Source organism: Xyrauchen texanus, chromosome 37 (assembly GCF_025860055.1).
Source record: "Xyrauchen texanus isolate HMW12.3.18 chromosome 37, RBS_HiC_50CHRs, whole genome shotgun sequence".
In the NCBI taxonomy this organism is placed as follows: domain Eukaryota; kingdom Metazoa; phylum Chordata; class Actinopteri; order Cypriniformes; family Catostomidae; genus Xyrauchen; species Xyrauchen texanus.
In genome coordinates, this window is record NC_068312.1 from 27,066,870 (window position 1) to 27,084,338 (window position 17,469).

The 17,469-nt window shown below is 44.3% G+C and overlaps 1 protein-coding gene across 4 annotated transcripts in view; it reads left to right on the forward strand.

Moving 5' to 3' along the window:
• The window catches only part of LOC127630941 (A disintegrin and metalloproteinase with thrombospondin motifs 10-like), an 85,518-nt gene that overhangs the window by 65,380 nt on the left and 2,669 nt on the right, over positions 1 to 17,469 (forward strand). For all 4 annotated transcript variants that reach the window (XM_052108833.1, XM_052108835.1, XM_052108834.1 and 1 more), the window contains 3 exons: positions 11,987 to 12,113; positions 12,876 to 13,005; positions 13,709 to 13,913. In XM_052108833.1, the coding sequence (XP_051964793.1) occupies positions 11,987 to 12,113; positions 12,876 to 13,005; positions 13,709 to 13,913 (462 nt within the window). The remainder of the gene's footprint in view (positions 1 to 11,986; positions 12,114 to 12,875; positions 13,006 to 13,708; positions 13,914 to 17,469) is intronic.

Here is a 17,469-nt window from a genome sequence, read left to right on the forward strand (position 1 = left end):
GCCTCGGATACCTCTGAATATGAAAAAGGCCAATACCGAATTGGCAAACAGAATTTGCATGTCTCGCCCGGGACATACGGTTATAAAAGGCGGGATGTGCCTCTGTTCAGTCAGGTTCTGCACTGAGGAGCCGAAAACAAGGTTCGGCCATTACAGCGGCTTGGTACAGTGTTGTCGCAAGGGGGACACAATGTCCCCTTCATCAGGGAACGGGGGTTACACTAGTAACCTAGACGTTCCCCTTCTGTCACTCACTCAATGTTGTGTCGATTGTAGTGACACAAGGGGTCCCTACTCCATAGCGCCACATACACTGACCGTGTTACGTGATATGCTGGTGCAGCAGGCTGTAGCGTGCCATATGCGCATGAGCATCAGACCGCATGTAACCCTCCCCAATGCCCCACTAAGGTGTCATATTGTTTTTATTAGGTTCCCGGCATCCGACCAAGGATTCCCTTGAGGGGTGGGAACAAGCAACGTGGCGAGCATGGGAGTAAGCCATGCCAGCCGTGGCCTTTTCTACTCTATGTTTCTCCTTTGTTAGATGCAGCTGGGGCCATTTTACGCTATAACACGCATCGGGGAAGGCATTCTTATCCAACCCCTATTCTTTACGGGGGAATGACCCCGCAGAGACCACATCCTGCCCAGGCTGGGGGAGGTTAAATGTAGCGAATACGTCACATGGGCTTTCAGGCCCCATGTGGAAGAGGCGCGGTTGTAGATCCTACCTAGCGAGGGAGGAGTTTACATTTACATTTATGCATTTGGCAGACGTTTTAATCCAAAGCGATTTACAGTGAATTTATTACAGGGACAATCCCTCCCGGAGCAACCCGGAGTTAAGTGCCTTGCTCAAGGACACAATGATGGTGGCTGTGGGGGATCGAACCAGCGACCTTCTGATTAAAAGTTATGTGCTTTAGCCCACTACGCCACCACCTTTCCTAGGACTTGCTACAAACACAGTGACCGGGGACAGAGGGGACAGCCCAAGGGAGATGCGGTTCTACCGGCAGTGGGACCGTACTGTGGAAAATACGCACAGGGGGATTAATCCAAGATGGCCAAGTCCTGTGGAGCACATATTCCAGTAAAGTGTAATTAGTACCTGTAGTGGGGTCTGGTCGGGAATTCCCCTGCTGTATTCGTGAGCCAGAGGGCTATGGAGGAAAGACATCCAGGGAGTGCGAGTTTAGTGGACTCACCTGGGAGAAAAAGCGCACATGTTCGTCTCAGTGGATTGAAAAGGCACTATGCGCAAGCGGTACACCCGGTCAGTTGTCCTGTGTTACCGAGTTCTACATGCTCGGACCTGAAGAAACATGGGCCAGGGCTGACTCAACCTTCGGAGGCTATTGATCTCACAAGGGTATTGGGTGTTGCCAAGCCCGCTGCTCTGCCCATGTCTGCTAGAGTGGCGCCGGTGCCCACAAGAACGCCACGCTCCACATAGAGCATGCTCGAACCCGCAATTTGATGGAGGAAGGTGGGCACAGGGAAGAGAATGAGGAAGGCTTAGACCATTGGCATAGCAACTCCCCATTTTAATTAAAGGTACGCAGGGACAATATGTACCCAGGGCTACACAGGACCTTGAGGGGCTTGTCACTCACCTCCCTGATATCCACCAGGAGGCTGGAAAGTGGATTAGAGTGTTTGAAGAACAAACAATGGGCAAACTGCTATCTGTGGGGGACATTAAAGCATACCGTCCAGCAGTGTGGCAAGCAATGTGTGCCGAGTATCCAACCAGAGTGGACCCTAAGGCATAAAAGGGGGAACAGCTGGGGGAAACAGAAAACCCAATCACATATGTTCAAAGACAACTAAACAAATGGAAGCAAGAAACTAAAGAGACCCATTAATGACTAAATTGTTTAGAAAGTCTGTGATAGATACTATGCCACATGCTGTAAAAAGCACGCTGGAGGACGTGGTCAGCTTAACCTCCAAAACACATCAGGAGTTTTGCGATTATGTGACTCATGCAGTTGAGCAATACAGAAAAAATGAACAAAAGCTCAAGAACCAAGAGAAAGAGCTACAGAGAAAACTGTCTCGGCTACAACTTGAAACAGAGGTCCATCGCAATGCCCAGTAAACCCTTGGGGAGATCCAAATCAATGATATTAGGGATGCCCAGAGAATCCTACAAGGGAGAGTCAGCTTCCAATTTCAACAACTAATGCTGATCAAGAACCTATGCTGCAGGTTAAACTAGAGGGAAAACCCACACCCATGCTAGTAGACACAGGAGCGGTTTACACATGTGTAAATTCAAATTATGCCTCACATCTCCCCATGTCTGGAAAATTAGCAAAGACAATAGGATTCTCGGGACAAATGCAGCTAATTCCAATGACCACTCCAGTTTGTCTACAAACTAAACATAAAACCGCAACCATACCTATTCTGGTATCAAATCAGACTCCTGTTAATTGGTTAATTAATTCGAAATGACCTCACAATACATCATAATAGGTAAACGGAGCAGCTTTGAGTATAACTGAGAGTGAATTTGTAAAAAATGTGTTTAATGTAATAGATTCTGCTCCACATGTATCCTTATATGTAGGGGAAAATTTGAATGCAAAAGATTTGTGGCCAATGATGAAAAAGGCTACATGATGAAACAGTGCCAATGGGAACCAACAATAAATCCATTGATTTTTCATTCTGCTGACAAAAATTACATCCAAATTTTGTGTGGGACTTCATTGATGGGTATTCCTCAGGAAGTAGTCATCAATAAAATTGTAACGCAGATGATAACGACACACAAACTGATAGAGACTATTGATGCCAATTGAGTTATGGTCTTAGCATGACACAGATGTAGGACTGGTGAATTCAGCCAGCCCAATAAGAATACACCTTAAGCCAGGTGTATATCTGCCAAGAAAATCACAGTACCCGATGCGGCCTGAGGCTGAAACAGGCATAAAAGACACTATTGAAGGTTTAGTAAAAGCAGGAATATTAGTGGAAATAAACGGCAAATGGCGTCTCATTCATGACTTACGAGCAATCAATAATATAATAGAGGATTGGCCAGCTGATGTTCCAAACCTGCACACGCTGCTGACAAATGTCCCTCCTGATGCCAAATACTTTACTGTAATTGATATATGCTCCGCCTTTTTCGGTGTTCCAGTGGCAGAGGAAAGTCAATGCTTGTTTACTTTCACTTATGCTGGAAAACAGTATACATATACCCAAATGCCACAAGGATTTATACACTCAACACATATTCAATCATGTTCTTAAAGCTGAAGACCTAGTGATAGACAGTACTCTGCTGCAGTATGTAGCTGATTTAATGATCTGCTCCACATCATTAGAACAGTGTCATAGAGATTCTATTAAAGTACTTACTAAATTAGCTCAAGGAGGTCACAAGGCATCTAAAACAAAACTACAGTGTTGCCAACCACAGGTTGAATATTTAGGATATTTGATCTCATATGGCACAAAAGCTATAGCCCCAAAACAAGGAAAATTTGTTTTAACTCAAGCCCGTATTGTACCATATTCATCACTATTTACGTATCCAGATGTTACCATTAAACGATGTTACAGTCAATCCAGTTGAATTGATTCCTTTAGCTTATGATGGTGAGACACTTGACTGTGTGGCTAGTTCACTGGCATTCACTAGGTTACGGCCAGATCTTCACAAATCTCAGAGGCAGAAGTCACTTACTTTGTGGATGGTTCTAGTTTTAGAGATTATGTGGGAACTCATACAGGATATTCGGTAGTAAAGAAAAACATGGATGAATTTGTACCTGTAATCTCCCAAAATTGTGTACAGCTTTGCTCTGCTCAATTAGCAGAATTAAAAGCTCTCACGACTGCATGTCAATTAGCAAAAGGACAAACAGCAAATATTTTCACTGATTCATCTTATGCTCATGGTGTATGTCATCTGTTTGGAGCAGTGTGGAAACAGAGAGGTTTCAAAAAGAGTGATGGAACTCCCATTCGACATACTGAACAGATAGGTCAATTAATTTCTGCTCTGATGCTACCAAAACGATTGGCTGTTATCAAATGTCAGGCTCATAAAAAAGGAAATTACTTCATTAAAGGTAACAGCAAAGCAGATTTGGAAGCTAAGAAGGCATCAGGGTGTCAGGTAGCAATATTAGCTCCAGTAGTTCTAATAGAACCACAACCTCAGTTGGATGATATTATTCGAATTCAACAACAGGTGGGTCCATATGAACATTCCATATGGAACCAAAGAGGAGCCAAGAAAGACAAACAAGATATTTGGCATTCACATGAAGGACAGATCGTCGCACCAACCACACTTTTAAACATTCTTATTCCAGATTTGCATGGTTTTGACCACTGCGCTAGGGGGGTAGTGATAAGAAAAATTAAAGAGCAGGGATATGGGTCTCCATACTTACATGCAATGGTAGATTAATTTCTGTCCACATGTGAGGTTTGTGCCAAAACAATATTAGGAAAGGAAAAGAAACACCAATAGGCCACATACCAATACCAGAAGGACCATTAAAGCACCTGGTGATGGATTATGTGGAAATGATAAAGTGAGTACAAGCCAAAAGGTATATGCTTGTGGGAACAAATTTAGCAGATTGGTAGAAGCAATACCATCAGCAGATGAGGGAGCAAGAACAGTAATTACATTTCTAACAAGAGAAGTCATCCCTAGATTTGGAATACCATCAGAAATAAGCTCAGATAATGGATCAGCATTAATTCAGTAAACTGTAAAACAAGTATTGCAACAATTGAGAATAAAACAGAAGCTAGGGTGTGTTTATCACCCACAATCCCAAGGGATGGTAGAAAGGGTAAATGGTACCCTCAAAGCCAAACTTAACAAAATTATGAAAGTACTAAACTCAACTGGATTGATGCTTTACCTCTTGCGTTAATGAGCTATCGCATGCAAACTAACAGAGGCACGCATTTAACACCGCATGAGATGCTTACGGGTCGACCATGCCTGTACCGTATTGCAGAGGTCCCTACAAAGGACCCCCTCTAGAGCAATTGCAAATGGAACTCAGATCTTATATGAAGAAATATACTGCAATACATAAAGCTATCTATTTACAGGAAAAGAGAAAGGAGCCCAACGAGGAGACAGAGACATCTTGTCCAGCCGTCCCAGGTGAACAAGTATATTTGAAGGTATTCCGGAGAAAGTGGAATGAGCCCAGGAGAGAGGGACCTTACAAAGAGGTGACAGCTACTTCAACAGCAGTCCAAGTGGAAGGAAGAACCACCTGATATCATTTAAACCACTGCACAAGAGTTCCCAGAGAACGGAAGGAAAGAGGAGGAGAAAGACTTGAAACAGATGATACAGAAGAAAGTGAGGAGAGACAAGAGACACCAGATGAAAGAGTACAGAATGGCAAAAGCTCAGAAAGAGATGCACAAACAGCTGAGCAAAGCAGAAATAATTAAGAGATTGGAAGGGATGAGTCCAATAGCATGTTTAATGATCATCACATATTTACTGCATCTGATACTTCAAGCTCAAGCCACAATCAGTTCCACCCAAGCTTCTCTACTACATGCCCAACCTACAGCCAACACCACTGCTCAAAATTTAAACCAGACTTCCCTACAATTGATTCTTCAGCCTTCGGTTAGACCTAATAACATCTCAATAATAGCCCCAACAGAACAACAATTTTATAACAAACAAAAGATATCAAAACAACTTAGAAACATTGGTAATGATATCAATAGTAATGAAAAAATGAATGAAGGAAATAGTTTATGGGAAACAGCACAAAATAACGAATGATACAAATGGGCAACATTTACAGCAAGAGAGACTATTTTGGAAAATTGCTTCCTGTGCTCAAAATCACCCTTAAACAAGTTAATAGTTCCAAATCCACATGACTATCAACAATGTGCTGAAATTAATAGAAACTTTGTCACCTACAAAAGCATTTTAGGCTCTACTGCTTAGATGAGTATTTGACATTTGCTGGTAATTCCAACCTTAAAGAACAATTTACTAAACCACATTGGGCAGATTGGTGTAGATATTGGGATATAAAAGAAAAAAATCTAAATAAAATAAAGGTTTTAGAAATCTCAAAATGGTACAACATAGATTATAGCCAAGAGTATGAGTGCTATAATAAGCCTGAAGGAGCTCTTGAATTGGGAGAATTCAAGGGAAGATGTGCTATATGGTACTTAGACAAAACAATTGCTTGGCAATCAAATGTACCTGTAAGTGCCCCAGTACTTCAAGCACAAGGATTAGAAAAGAGAATGAAAATATATCCAGAAGAATGTGAAAATCAAACTATAGCATTTCCCTCAATAGAGTTATATGAAGATCAGACAATAGTGGTGGCAGATATTTTTTGGGTCTGTGGGAAAGAACGACTTAGGGCCTCCTTACCACTAGGATGGAAAGGAATATGTGTTAGAGTACGACTGATACAGAAAATTGCCATGGCACAGTGGGAAGTAGGTCCATTCATAAAGGAAGATAAGAATAGAAATAAGAGAGCTTATAAAACAGATCCTAATGTGTATATAGATTCAATTGTCAACCCAGGAATATACCTAATGATTTTAAGGCTAGAGATGAAGTCAAAGCAGGACTTGAATCAATATTCATTTGGATCACACAAAATAAAAACACAGAATGGATAAATTATATTTACTATAATTTAATAATGACTTAACTAAAAGATTAAAGAACTTGAGAAAAGGCCAATGAGAAACTGGCAGACAGAATTTGCATGTCCCTCCCCCATACGAGTATAAAAGGAGGGAATCATGTGTCTATCCATTCAGATTTTTTCTTCGGAGCCAAGCGGTTGTGTGATCAGCGAGCTGCAGTCACTTACTGTTCCACTCATCTCTGTAGAGCGTATGCTGTTGGATCTACAGCGCATATCAGCGTCATTCTCCTTCTTTCTCCTTCTCTGAACGGCAGTGCAGTTTTGCCCCTGGGCGCTTTGACAGCGAAGGGGGGAACTTTTAGAGTTTAATTTCTCTAAAAGAGCAATACACAGCAGCATTGAACGTCCTTTTCAGGATGCGTCTTCATAAAGATGCCCTTACGTCCCTGTGTAGTTCATGGATACGGTCGATTTCTCTCTGCACCTGACGGTCACAGATGCTGCCTCGTGTGTCTGGGCAGCGATCACACCGAGGCAGCATTTGCGGATGGTTCGTGTTCTCACTACGAGAACCTCACCATGGCAACGTTGTGGTCGGGGCTTTCCTTCTTAAAGAGGAACGCCACTCCAACCGCCCACTGCGTCGCTCCTTCTTCCCACAGGATTGAGGATGACCTGTATGGCGATGGAGGCGATTTGGAGATGGCAGCAGGCTGGGTTTTGCTGGGTAGATCCCCGCCCCCTGGCATGCTCGTTGACTTCTATCCAGGCTCAAGGTGAGAGCGGCTCGCCTCACGGCCAGTCTACTTACTCCCTTGAGCCCCCCGAGCTGGATGATGAGTTCGCTGCTGCATCAGAGAGCATTCCGGCGTCAGACATGGAGGACTCCACTGGACTGCCGCCTTCGTGTCTGCATGCCCATTCTGAGGCTGACACCCAGATGGCCGATATGCTTGCCCGGGCCGCCGTCAGCCAGGCGTATCAGTAAAAGGTCCTCCCCTTCGGCATGTCCCTGTCCCCTCGCGTCTTCACGAAGTCACAGAGGCAGCCCTTGCACTGCTAAGGAAAGTGGGCATCTGCATACTCAATTACCTCGATGACTGGCTCATCCTAGCCCACTCTCGAGTTACTGTGCGCCCACAGGGACCAGGTTCTCAAGCACCTCAGCCGTCTAGGGCTTCTAGTCCACTGGGAAAAGAGTAAGCTCACCCCGGTTCAGAGCATCTCTTTTCTCGGCATGGAGTTAGACTCAGTCTCAGCCTCACCTTATTCAAGCCAGGCACAGCGGTTCCTCTAAAACAATTCCAGAGGCTCCAGGGGCATATGGCATCCTTCGCAACGGTCGTGCCACTGGGGTTGATGCATATGAGACCGCTTCAGTACTGGCTCCAGACTCGAGTCCCGAGATGGGCATGGCGCCGCAGCACGCAGCGTGTGTTCATCACACCTGCCTGCCGCCAGACTTTCAACCCCTGGACAGACCTCTGTTTTCTGCAGACAGGAGTACCCCTACAGCAGGTGTCCCAATGCATTCTAGTCACCACAGATTTCTCCAAACAGGGTTGGGGTGCCATGCGCAACGAACATGCAGCCGCTGGCTCCTGGCCCCAGCTGGGTTGGCACATCAACTGCCTAGAGTTGCTGGCCATAATACTTGCCCTGTGGAGGTTTCTCCCACTAATACGGGGCAAGCACATCAGACAGCACCGCTACGATAGTGTACATAAATCGCCAAGGCAGCGTGCTTTCTCGTCATATGTCTCGCCCGCCATATCCTCCTTTGGAGCCAGCAACGACTCACGTCGTCGTGCACCACTCACATCCCGGGCAACCTCAATACGGCAGCGGACGCCCTGTCAAGTCAAGGTACGCTCAGCAGAGAGTCTAGGCTCCACCCCCAGGTGGGCCAGCTGATTTGGGAGCGGTTCGGTAAAGCACAGATAGACTTGTTTGCTTCCCAAGAGACCTCCCATTGCCCGCTCTGGTACTCCCTAGCCGAGGCTCCCCTCAGGACAGATGCACTGGCACACAGCTGGCCCCAGGGGCTGTGCATTTCCACCATGAGCCTACTTGCACGGGTGCTGTGCAATGTCAGGGAGAATGGTGGCCCCCTACTGGCCCACACAGACTTGGTTCTCAGATCTCACGCTCCGCGACGGCCCCTCCCTGGCGAATTCCCCTGAGGAAGGACCTCCTTTCTCAGAAACAGGGCACCCTCTGGCATCCTCGCCCAGACCTCTGGAACCTCCACGTCTGGCCCCTGTACAGGATGCGGAAGATCTAAGTGACCTACCACCTGCTGTCGTAGACACGATCATCCAAGACAGAGCTCCTTGCAGGCCTTCAGAGACCCCTCCTTTGAGCCGCTAGAATCAGTTGAGCTCAAATCCCTCTCCGTGAAGACAGCCCTCCTGATCATGCTCGCTTCCATCAAGAGGATTGGGGACCTGAAAGTGTTCTCTGTCAGGGACACCTGCCTGGATTTCGGTCCGGCAGACACCCATGTCATCCTAAGACCTAAGGCTCCTATGACTCCCTTCAGGGACCAAGTAGTGAACCTGCTAGCGCTGCCCCAGGAGGAGGCAGACCCTACTTTTTCGTTGCTGTGTCTGGTACATGCTTTGCGTACCTATGTGGACCGCACGCAGAGCTTTAGATGTTCTGAGAAGCTCTTTTTCTGCTTTGGTGGACAGCGGAAAGGGAACGCTGTCTCCAAACAGAGGCTTTCCAACTGGGTTGTTTGCATTGGCCTATCACACCCAGGCCGTGCCTGCCCCCTTGCGGGTTCAAGCACACTCAACAAGATGTGTGGCATCCTCGTGGGCACTGGCCAACGGCACCTTTCTAGCAGACATATGCAGAGCAGCGGTCTGTGCAACACCCAATACCTTTAATGAGATTTTACAATCTCAGGGTTGAGTCGGTCTCGTCCCGTGTTTTGTTAGATCCGAGCCGGTTGAACTCGGTAACGTGGAACAACTGACCGGGTGTACCGCTTGCACCTAGCACCTTTCCCCTCCACTGAGGCGAACACATGCACTCTTATCCCAGGTGACCCCACTAACTCGGTTCCCTGGATGACTCCTCCCTAGCCCTCTGGTCCGAGTATTTGACAGAGGAATACCCGACCAGACCCACTACGGGTACTAAAAGTACTGGAATAGGTGCTCCACAGGATGAGCTCTTGTGTGGATTAATCCCCCTGTGTGCATTTTCCACGGTACGGTTCTCCTACGGGCGGACCCTTGTCTCCCTTGGGCAGTCCCCGCTGCTCCCCGGTCATCGTGTTTGTAACAACTTCTCCCTCGCAGCATGTAGGATCTACTATTGCCCCATTCCCACATGTCGCCTGAAGAACTATGCGACGTATTCCGCTACTCTTTACCTCCCCCCCAACCTGAAAGAATAGGAGTTGGAAAAGAACACCTTCCCCATCGCGTGTTATGGTGTTAAGATGGCCCCAGTGTTATGGTGTTAAGAAAAGGCACGGCTGGTGCGGCCTGCTCCCATGCTTGGCATGTCAATTGTTCCCCCCTTTGCGGTGCCGGGAACTTAAAAAGTTTATGATGATTTCTATGGGCTATTCGGAAAGGGTACATACAGTCTGACGCAACCTGTCGCCTTGGCACGCAACTGGCTGCCCTCTCCTGCATCAGCAGCGCACATACACAGCACATGGCGTGATTGAATAGGGACCCCTAGTGTCGCTTCATTCAACACAACGTCGAAGTGAGTGACAGACGGGGAACATCTACTTCCCTGATGGAGAGAACGAGATGTTGTGTCCCCCCAGCCACGATGCTGAACAGAGCCACTGTTATGGCCGAAACCTTATTATTGGCTCCTCAGTGCAAAACCTGAATGGATAGATGCATGATTTCCTACTTTTATACCTGTATTTTCCGGGGTAGGGACATGCAAATTCTGTCTGCCAATTTCTCATTGGCCTTTTCTCAAGTTCAGATGTACGCGGGGCTCTCGAGGAAGACCCCTAGTGTCACTTCATTCAACACAACGTCTCGTTCCCTCCATCAGGGAATGGAGGTTACAACAGTAACCTAGACATATCCACATGCAAGGCTGAACCAATTGCATGCTCATGCTTATAACATTTTTCTATGTTTCATTTTTTAATGAATATGGAGACAGAATCTTTTACTCTAATCTAATCAAATTTGAGTGGAGATGTTTGGTTCTGTGATCTCCACCGGAGTGTGGTTGCATAATCTAGTCATTGATAGTGAAGCTGTGTGACTTAATTTAGTCACTAGTTAGCATAACTAAGGCGACTGAATTATGAAACTGTACTCTGGGGAAAGAAAGTGAAAATGTGACTTCTGAAAGTCACAGAGGGGGGGATATGTGGAATATTTTTATCAAGTTAAATATAAATTAATCAAGTATAATCAAACATAAATATAGCCATTTTATAACCATTTTAATATATTCAGTTGTTTCTGATGGTCTTGCTGTTTGTGTGAGTGTTTCAGTGTAGAGGCCTGAGAATGGAATGTAGGAAAAGGCACATGGACACACACATAAATGACTCACAGATGTTTCCTACTTCACTTCCTGTTAAAAATGCTTACAGAATGTAACTAAAGCCTTCTGTTTTGAAGATGGAGGAAATGGGGCCCCAAAGATGTTTGTTCTGCTCAAAACAATACAGATTGAAGAAACAGTATAAAGTGATGAGTGATGTATGGATTGTTTTAGCCACGCCTTGGTAGACCTATATAAGCGAGTGCAAACTCGAGACAAGGGAGTTGCTCTGCAGACCAACTTGACGTGATTAAATTCTAACTTCTGATAAACAACAATAGGTGGTCTCCTCAAGCAGTACATTTGAGCACTGCCTATATTTGCACAGATGCCTCAGAATTTTTAATGCTTCAGTGTATTTGCTCTGTAGGTCAAATGTAATTATCAGTATGAAGTTATGCATACATTGCTGCAGTTATGTTGCCCGTGAGATTACAAAAGAAAACAATATTAAACAATGGAAAAAACTCAATTAAACTCTTGCAGAAAGTTTATACAAACACAGACAAACAATTCAGTGTTGCTAATTAACATGGGATTTTAATTGAATATAATTGCTTTGCAGTAGTGCGTACAATTTCCAGTATTACAGGAATTTGTAATTCATTATGGCAATGATGTACACAGAAAGGCTGTGAGAAATAGTGCAAAAACTTTCAAACAATGTAAATATGTATTAGTTGTTCAGCTTTTACCTTTGACTTGTGCACTTGTGAAAACAATTAATGTTTGAAATCACTTTTTGACAGCAGAGGTTTAAGACAATCCAAAACATTGTTGTGTGCGATGTGTTGCAGATGTTGGTCCGAGAGGAAAATCCTGGGATCCATTACCGTTTTAACTCACTGGTCAACAGAGATACACTGAGTGGTTACGCCTGGCATTATACAGCCTGGTCCCGCTGTTCTGTGCTGTGTGCAGGAGGTGACAGTCCATTACAACTTCAGTGTTTAATCATGGACACATATATAATACACATAAATTACATTATTGATATGAAATGTTCAGAAGTGTCATTCGTTTTTCAAAAATATTCAAGAAGACTCTGGTTTGAAAGAAAATGTTCACCCTAAAATGTAGATAATTTTGTTCTGAAGGCATGCGATATGTTTTGAGAAGAAACAACTCGATATTTCAGTAATTGTGCCTGTGGGCACAATGATTGTGCCCACAGGCACAATCATTGCTTTCCTTCAATTGTTTAAAAAAGAAAGCTGCCCAACGTTGTTCACACAAACAATCATAATTTCCCATGTCTGCCCGTTGTGATGTTCTTGAACAATTTCAAAGCATAGGCATATATATATATAAGCATATAAAGCTCTATATACTAAGAACCCCACAGAGGATGTTGCCAGCTTTGATCATACTTCCTTTTCTCTTTTTTCTGGCTTTCATGCTTTGTGAACTAATGACCCATGCCCATCTTGCTGAAAAGAAACTATTAGCTGTGGTTCAAAAAATGTTGCTATAGAAAACAGTGTTCAACAAAACTGGTGTAATGAATCACACACTACTGGATAACTTCACAGGGACTTACTATAGATTTACACAAATATATGAATGAAACAGCACTGAAAACAAAGCGCTGAGCTGTGCTTCATGTTTGTTTTGAGTAATTGTATGATTAGGGTTTATGGTAATACACTGTGGGTTATGAAATGAAATTTACTCTTCTGTGTACAGGGGTTGAAGTTCAGCAAGTGGTGTGCATAAAGCAAGCTGAACTCTCCGTGGTGTACAACCACTTCTGTGACAAGAAGAACAAGCCCAAAGACAAGAAAAGACCATGCAACTCAGAGCCTTGCCCTCCTAAGTGGGTATTCTGTATATGTGTATTTTTGTGTGCCACTGGCCCAGTTTACACCCATCCATCTCATGTGTTCTGATCACAAGTGCAGACTGCAATTGTAGTGTTAACACTGTGCATCCTGATGCATCCTAGACAATAATTAAGGAGTGCCTACTCACCTAACATGCCATTTTAAACTTTGCCAGCTAGGTACAGCCACAATATCCCTGTGAATGATTTTACTTTTACTGACGGTATGTCAGAGGATGTTTATTAGGAAGGGAACGCATTTCTTTGTGATTACATTACCTTGACCTGTGCTATTCAACTGTTATCATCCCTCCCTCCCTGGTTTTGGCCTCTAGTCTAAAATTTTCTTATGGGCTGACAGACAGCAGCAGACATGGGAGGGGTTTATGAGGGGAATGTTTAGCACAGAGTATTACTCATTATTTGTTTCAAGTGTCTCATTACAGAAAAAGCACCAAGCACAGTAATGATAATATTCGTAAAATATTAGGCTAAGACTGATTATCGGGACAAAAGGTGTCCAGACTGTAAGGGACACTGGGCACGACTCATAAAATCTGGACTGTCCCGGTTTTATCGGAACGTCTGGTCATCCTTATTTAGGTTGTGTCTGTGGTGTTGTCGTTATAATTATACAACTTCTTGACTTTTGGTTTAAAGTGATATGAATTTGTGGACTATCTCTGGTATCTGTCAGGTGGTGGACAGGAGAGTGGTCTGAATGCAGTAGGAGTTGTAATGGAGGAGTGCGCACACGAGAAGTTCTGTGTAAGAGGAAGATCTCTGCCACAGAGGAGAAAGTCCTGGATGACTCGGCCTGCTCCCCACCACACCCTTCCATTACTGAACCCTGCCACAACCACACCTGCCCCCCAGAGTGGCATGGGCTAGACTGGTCTGAGGTAGTGCAACACAGAAAAAAACCTGTCAAAATATTTTTGTCAAATTAGTCTATCTTCTCTGAGATGTCAAAACTGTCAGGTCAACAATTTTACTTAATATTACGATTAGAAATAAAAGGTTCAAAATCAGTTAGACAAATAACATTGTCCATTTAAAGGTACATTTATGGGCTACTTTTCTACATAAATAATTTATAAGTTAAATCCCACATTTGTGTGAGCAGCTGTTCTTTTCGCACAATTTAAAAACACAAATGAACATGTGACACATTTTTATTGAGAGCTTAATACAGCACTTCATGTTAACTCAATCAACACCTTTTTAAAAAAAGTTAACTGCTTAGTATGTTGGTTTTGCTGGTTGGTATGTTGGTTTTGTATTTCAACCTGGTTACCATCATAGCTCCCCTTTTGTTAAAATAATGTACAATTCAATACAACAAAATACAACAATGATATAACATCTAAGATGGTGCCACGGATGGCCGCCTTGGTATGGAGCTCTCCAGTCCTTTTCAGCTAACGACCCTGCATCAGTGTGGAGAGGCCTGAAAGACTTTACCAACTACAAGACACCATCCCCGAACTCTTTAGGGAATCAATAACTGGGTATCGACCTGAATGTGTTTTATTGTTAATTTGAAAAGCCAGCCTCACACCCCACACCCACTCACACAAACATTTACACCTCCTGCCACCACCCTCCTCCCCTCTCCTACTACTCAAAATGCACTTAAGATCTGTGAAGATGATGTGTGCGGTATCTTCTGTGAAAAGAAGATAAGAAAAGAACAGGGCCCAGATGGTGTTTCACCCACTTGTCTAAAATCCTGTGCTGACCATGTGGCCCCCATCTTCACACAGATCTTCAACAGATCACTGGAGCTGTGTGAAGTTCCCTGCTGCTTCAAATGCTCCATAATCATCCCGGTCCCAAAGAAACCCAAGATCAAAGGACTTAATGACTACAGACCCATCATTCTGATGTCTGTGGTCATGAAGACATTTAAGAGACTGGTGTTTTCCCACCTGAAGTACATCACTGAACCCTTTCTGGATGCCCTTCAATTTGCTTATAGAGCAAACAGGTCTGTGGATGATGCAGTCAATACTTCAACATCTAGACAGACCAGGGACTTATGCAAGGATACTATTTGTTGACTTAAGTTCGGCTTTTAACATCATCAACCCCAATCTCCTATGGACTAAATTAACCCAGCTCTCTGTTCTCGGCTCTATTTGTCAGTGGATCACCAGCTTTCTGACAGACAGCAGCTAGTGAGAATGGGTAAAGTCACCTCCAGGACATGTAAAATCAGCACTGGTGCCCCCAGGGATGTGTGCTCTCTACACAAATGACTGCACTACCAAGGACCCCTCAGTTAAACTCCTGAAGTTCGCAGATGACACTACAGTCATCTGCCTCATCCAAGTGGAGATCACCATTCTGAACAGCACTGTGGCAGCAGTGGAGTCATTCAGGATCCTGGGCACTACCATCTCATAGGGCATGAAGTGAGAGAATCACATTGTTTTTAAAAAGGCAGACCAGAGGTTGTACTTCCTTCGCTAGTTGAGGAAGTTCAACTTGCCACAGGCGCTGCTGATGCAGTTCTACTCAGCAGTCACTGAGTCTGTCCTCTTCACTTCAATAACTGTCTGGTTTGGTTAAGCTACCAAGTCAGGCATCAGAAGACTTCAAAAGATAGTTTGGACTGCTGAGAGATGATTGGCGCTCTCCTACCGACCCTGCTAGAACTGTACACATCCAGAGTGACGAAAAGGCCTGGTAAAATCACTCCTGACCCCATTCACTCAGCACACTTCCTCTTCAATTTGTTGCTATCTGGACGGCACTACAGAGCGCTGAGCACTAGAAGAGCCAGGCACAGGAACAGTTTTTTTCCCTCAGGCCCTCCACCTCATGTACAGTTAAAACTGCCCCAAATTATTTCCTTTGGTCAATATAACCATGTGCAATATTCAATCCATCCATTTCTACTTAAATCCATACTTAATTTATGTTCTTTAACATATCCTACCTCTTCTTCAATACATTACATCACCTGCACATAACTGTATATCTGTATATTAAATATTCTATCAACGTTATTGCGCTATTGTATATTTCTCTTTTTTTATCTGTTATATCTCATATTTGTTTATTATTTTTTGTCAATATATGTAGATATGTTTAAATGTATATTGTAACAGTTTAAGTATGGGCAAGGAGGAGGTGGGAACCGGATGAACAGTCAACATAAAGGTTTAAAGATAAAAATGAACTTAAAACAACATAAAATATAAATGAACACAGACACACATGCAGCGCGGCCACGTGTGTCCTTCTCTATCTCGAACTGGTGCCTCTGGCTCCCCTTTGTCTTGCTCTCCCTCTGATCAGCTGATTCAGTGCCAGCCCTGCCCCAATCCGGCCCAGCCACGTCCTCCTCCTCGTCACACTCCTCCCCCACCCAATTCAGGCCGGGGCGCCACCGGTCTGACTAACTCCCCCATCTCTGTATGGGAGAGGCTGCCCTTTCGGCCATTCTGTCAGGCAGTGGTCCACCCTGCCTCCTGTGAACTTGAGGGAGAAAAAAAAGGAGGTGTTGGGAGAGGGAAAGAGTAAGCGGAGACACAGAGAGTAAAAGAGAAAGAGAGAGAAGAACTTGCTCACCGGCTCCCGGACGTGCTGTCACCCGGTCCTCAACCACTCCTCCACCCTCTGTCAAACGCCAGCTTGCTCCTCGCTGCAGCGAGTCTTCCGGCCCCTGGCAGACGGAACCGCTCATCCCCTTCTTTGGCGGACGGCAGCGGATCCTCCGGCTTTCGGCTGCCGGCAGCGACCCCTCCTTCCCCTGGCGGATGGCTGCGCATCCCTCCTCCCTCTTGGGTTTTGAATACTACTGTTACAGTATAAGTATGGGCAAGGAGGAGGCGGGAACCGGATTTAATGATAAAAATGAACTTAAAACAACATTAAACATAAACGAACAGACACGCATGCAGCGCGGCCACATGCGTCTCTCACTCGAACTGGCACCATCGGCTCCCTTTATCTCGCTCTCTTGCTGATCAGCTGATTCAGCACCAACTCATTCTCTGCATTCTCTTGCACTGGAAGCTTCTGTCACCATGACAAATTCCTTGAGTGTGTAAGCATACTTGGCAATAAAGCTCATTCTGTTTCTGATTCTGAATTCAATAAATAATTCAATAATAATATCATAATGACATCATCATCCTCTCAGGATGTAAACTCTACAAATACAAATACAAGTACAAGTAAGTATTTAGTATTTATTCCTCCATACATTATGTTTTAATGGACAACGTGTATTATTTAAAGGCTTGAAGTTATGTTACCAACATCCCCTTGTTAAAATACTTTTTGTCTTATATTTTGTTAGGTTTGTCAGTAGAGGAATATCTTACATTGTCACCCCAGTTACCATTATTGTGTACAGCAAACAGCTGATAATTTATAAGTGGATATTTTTAGAAATTAAATTATCTTTGTAATAAATGTAGTAATGGATAAATTAATTTAAAATCA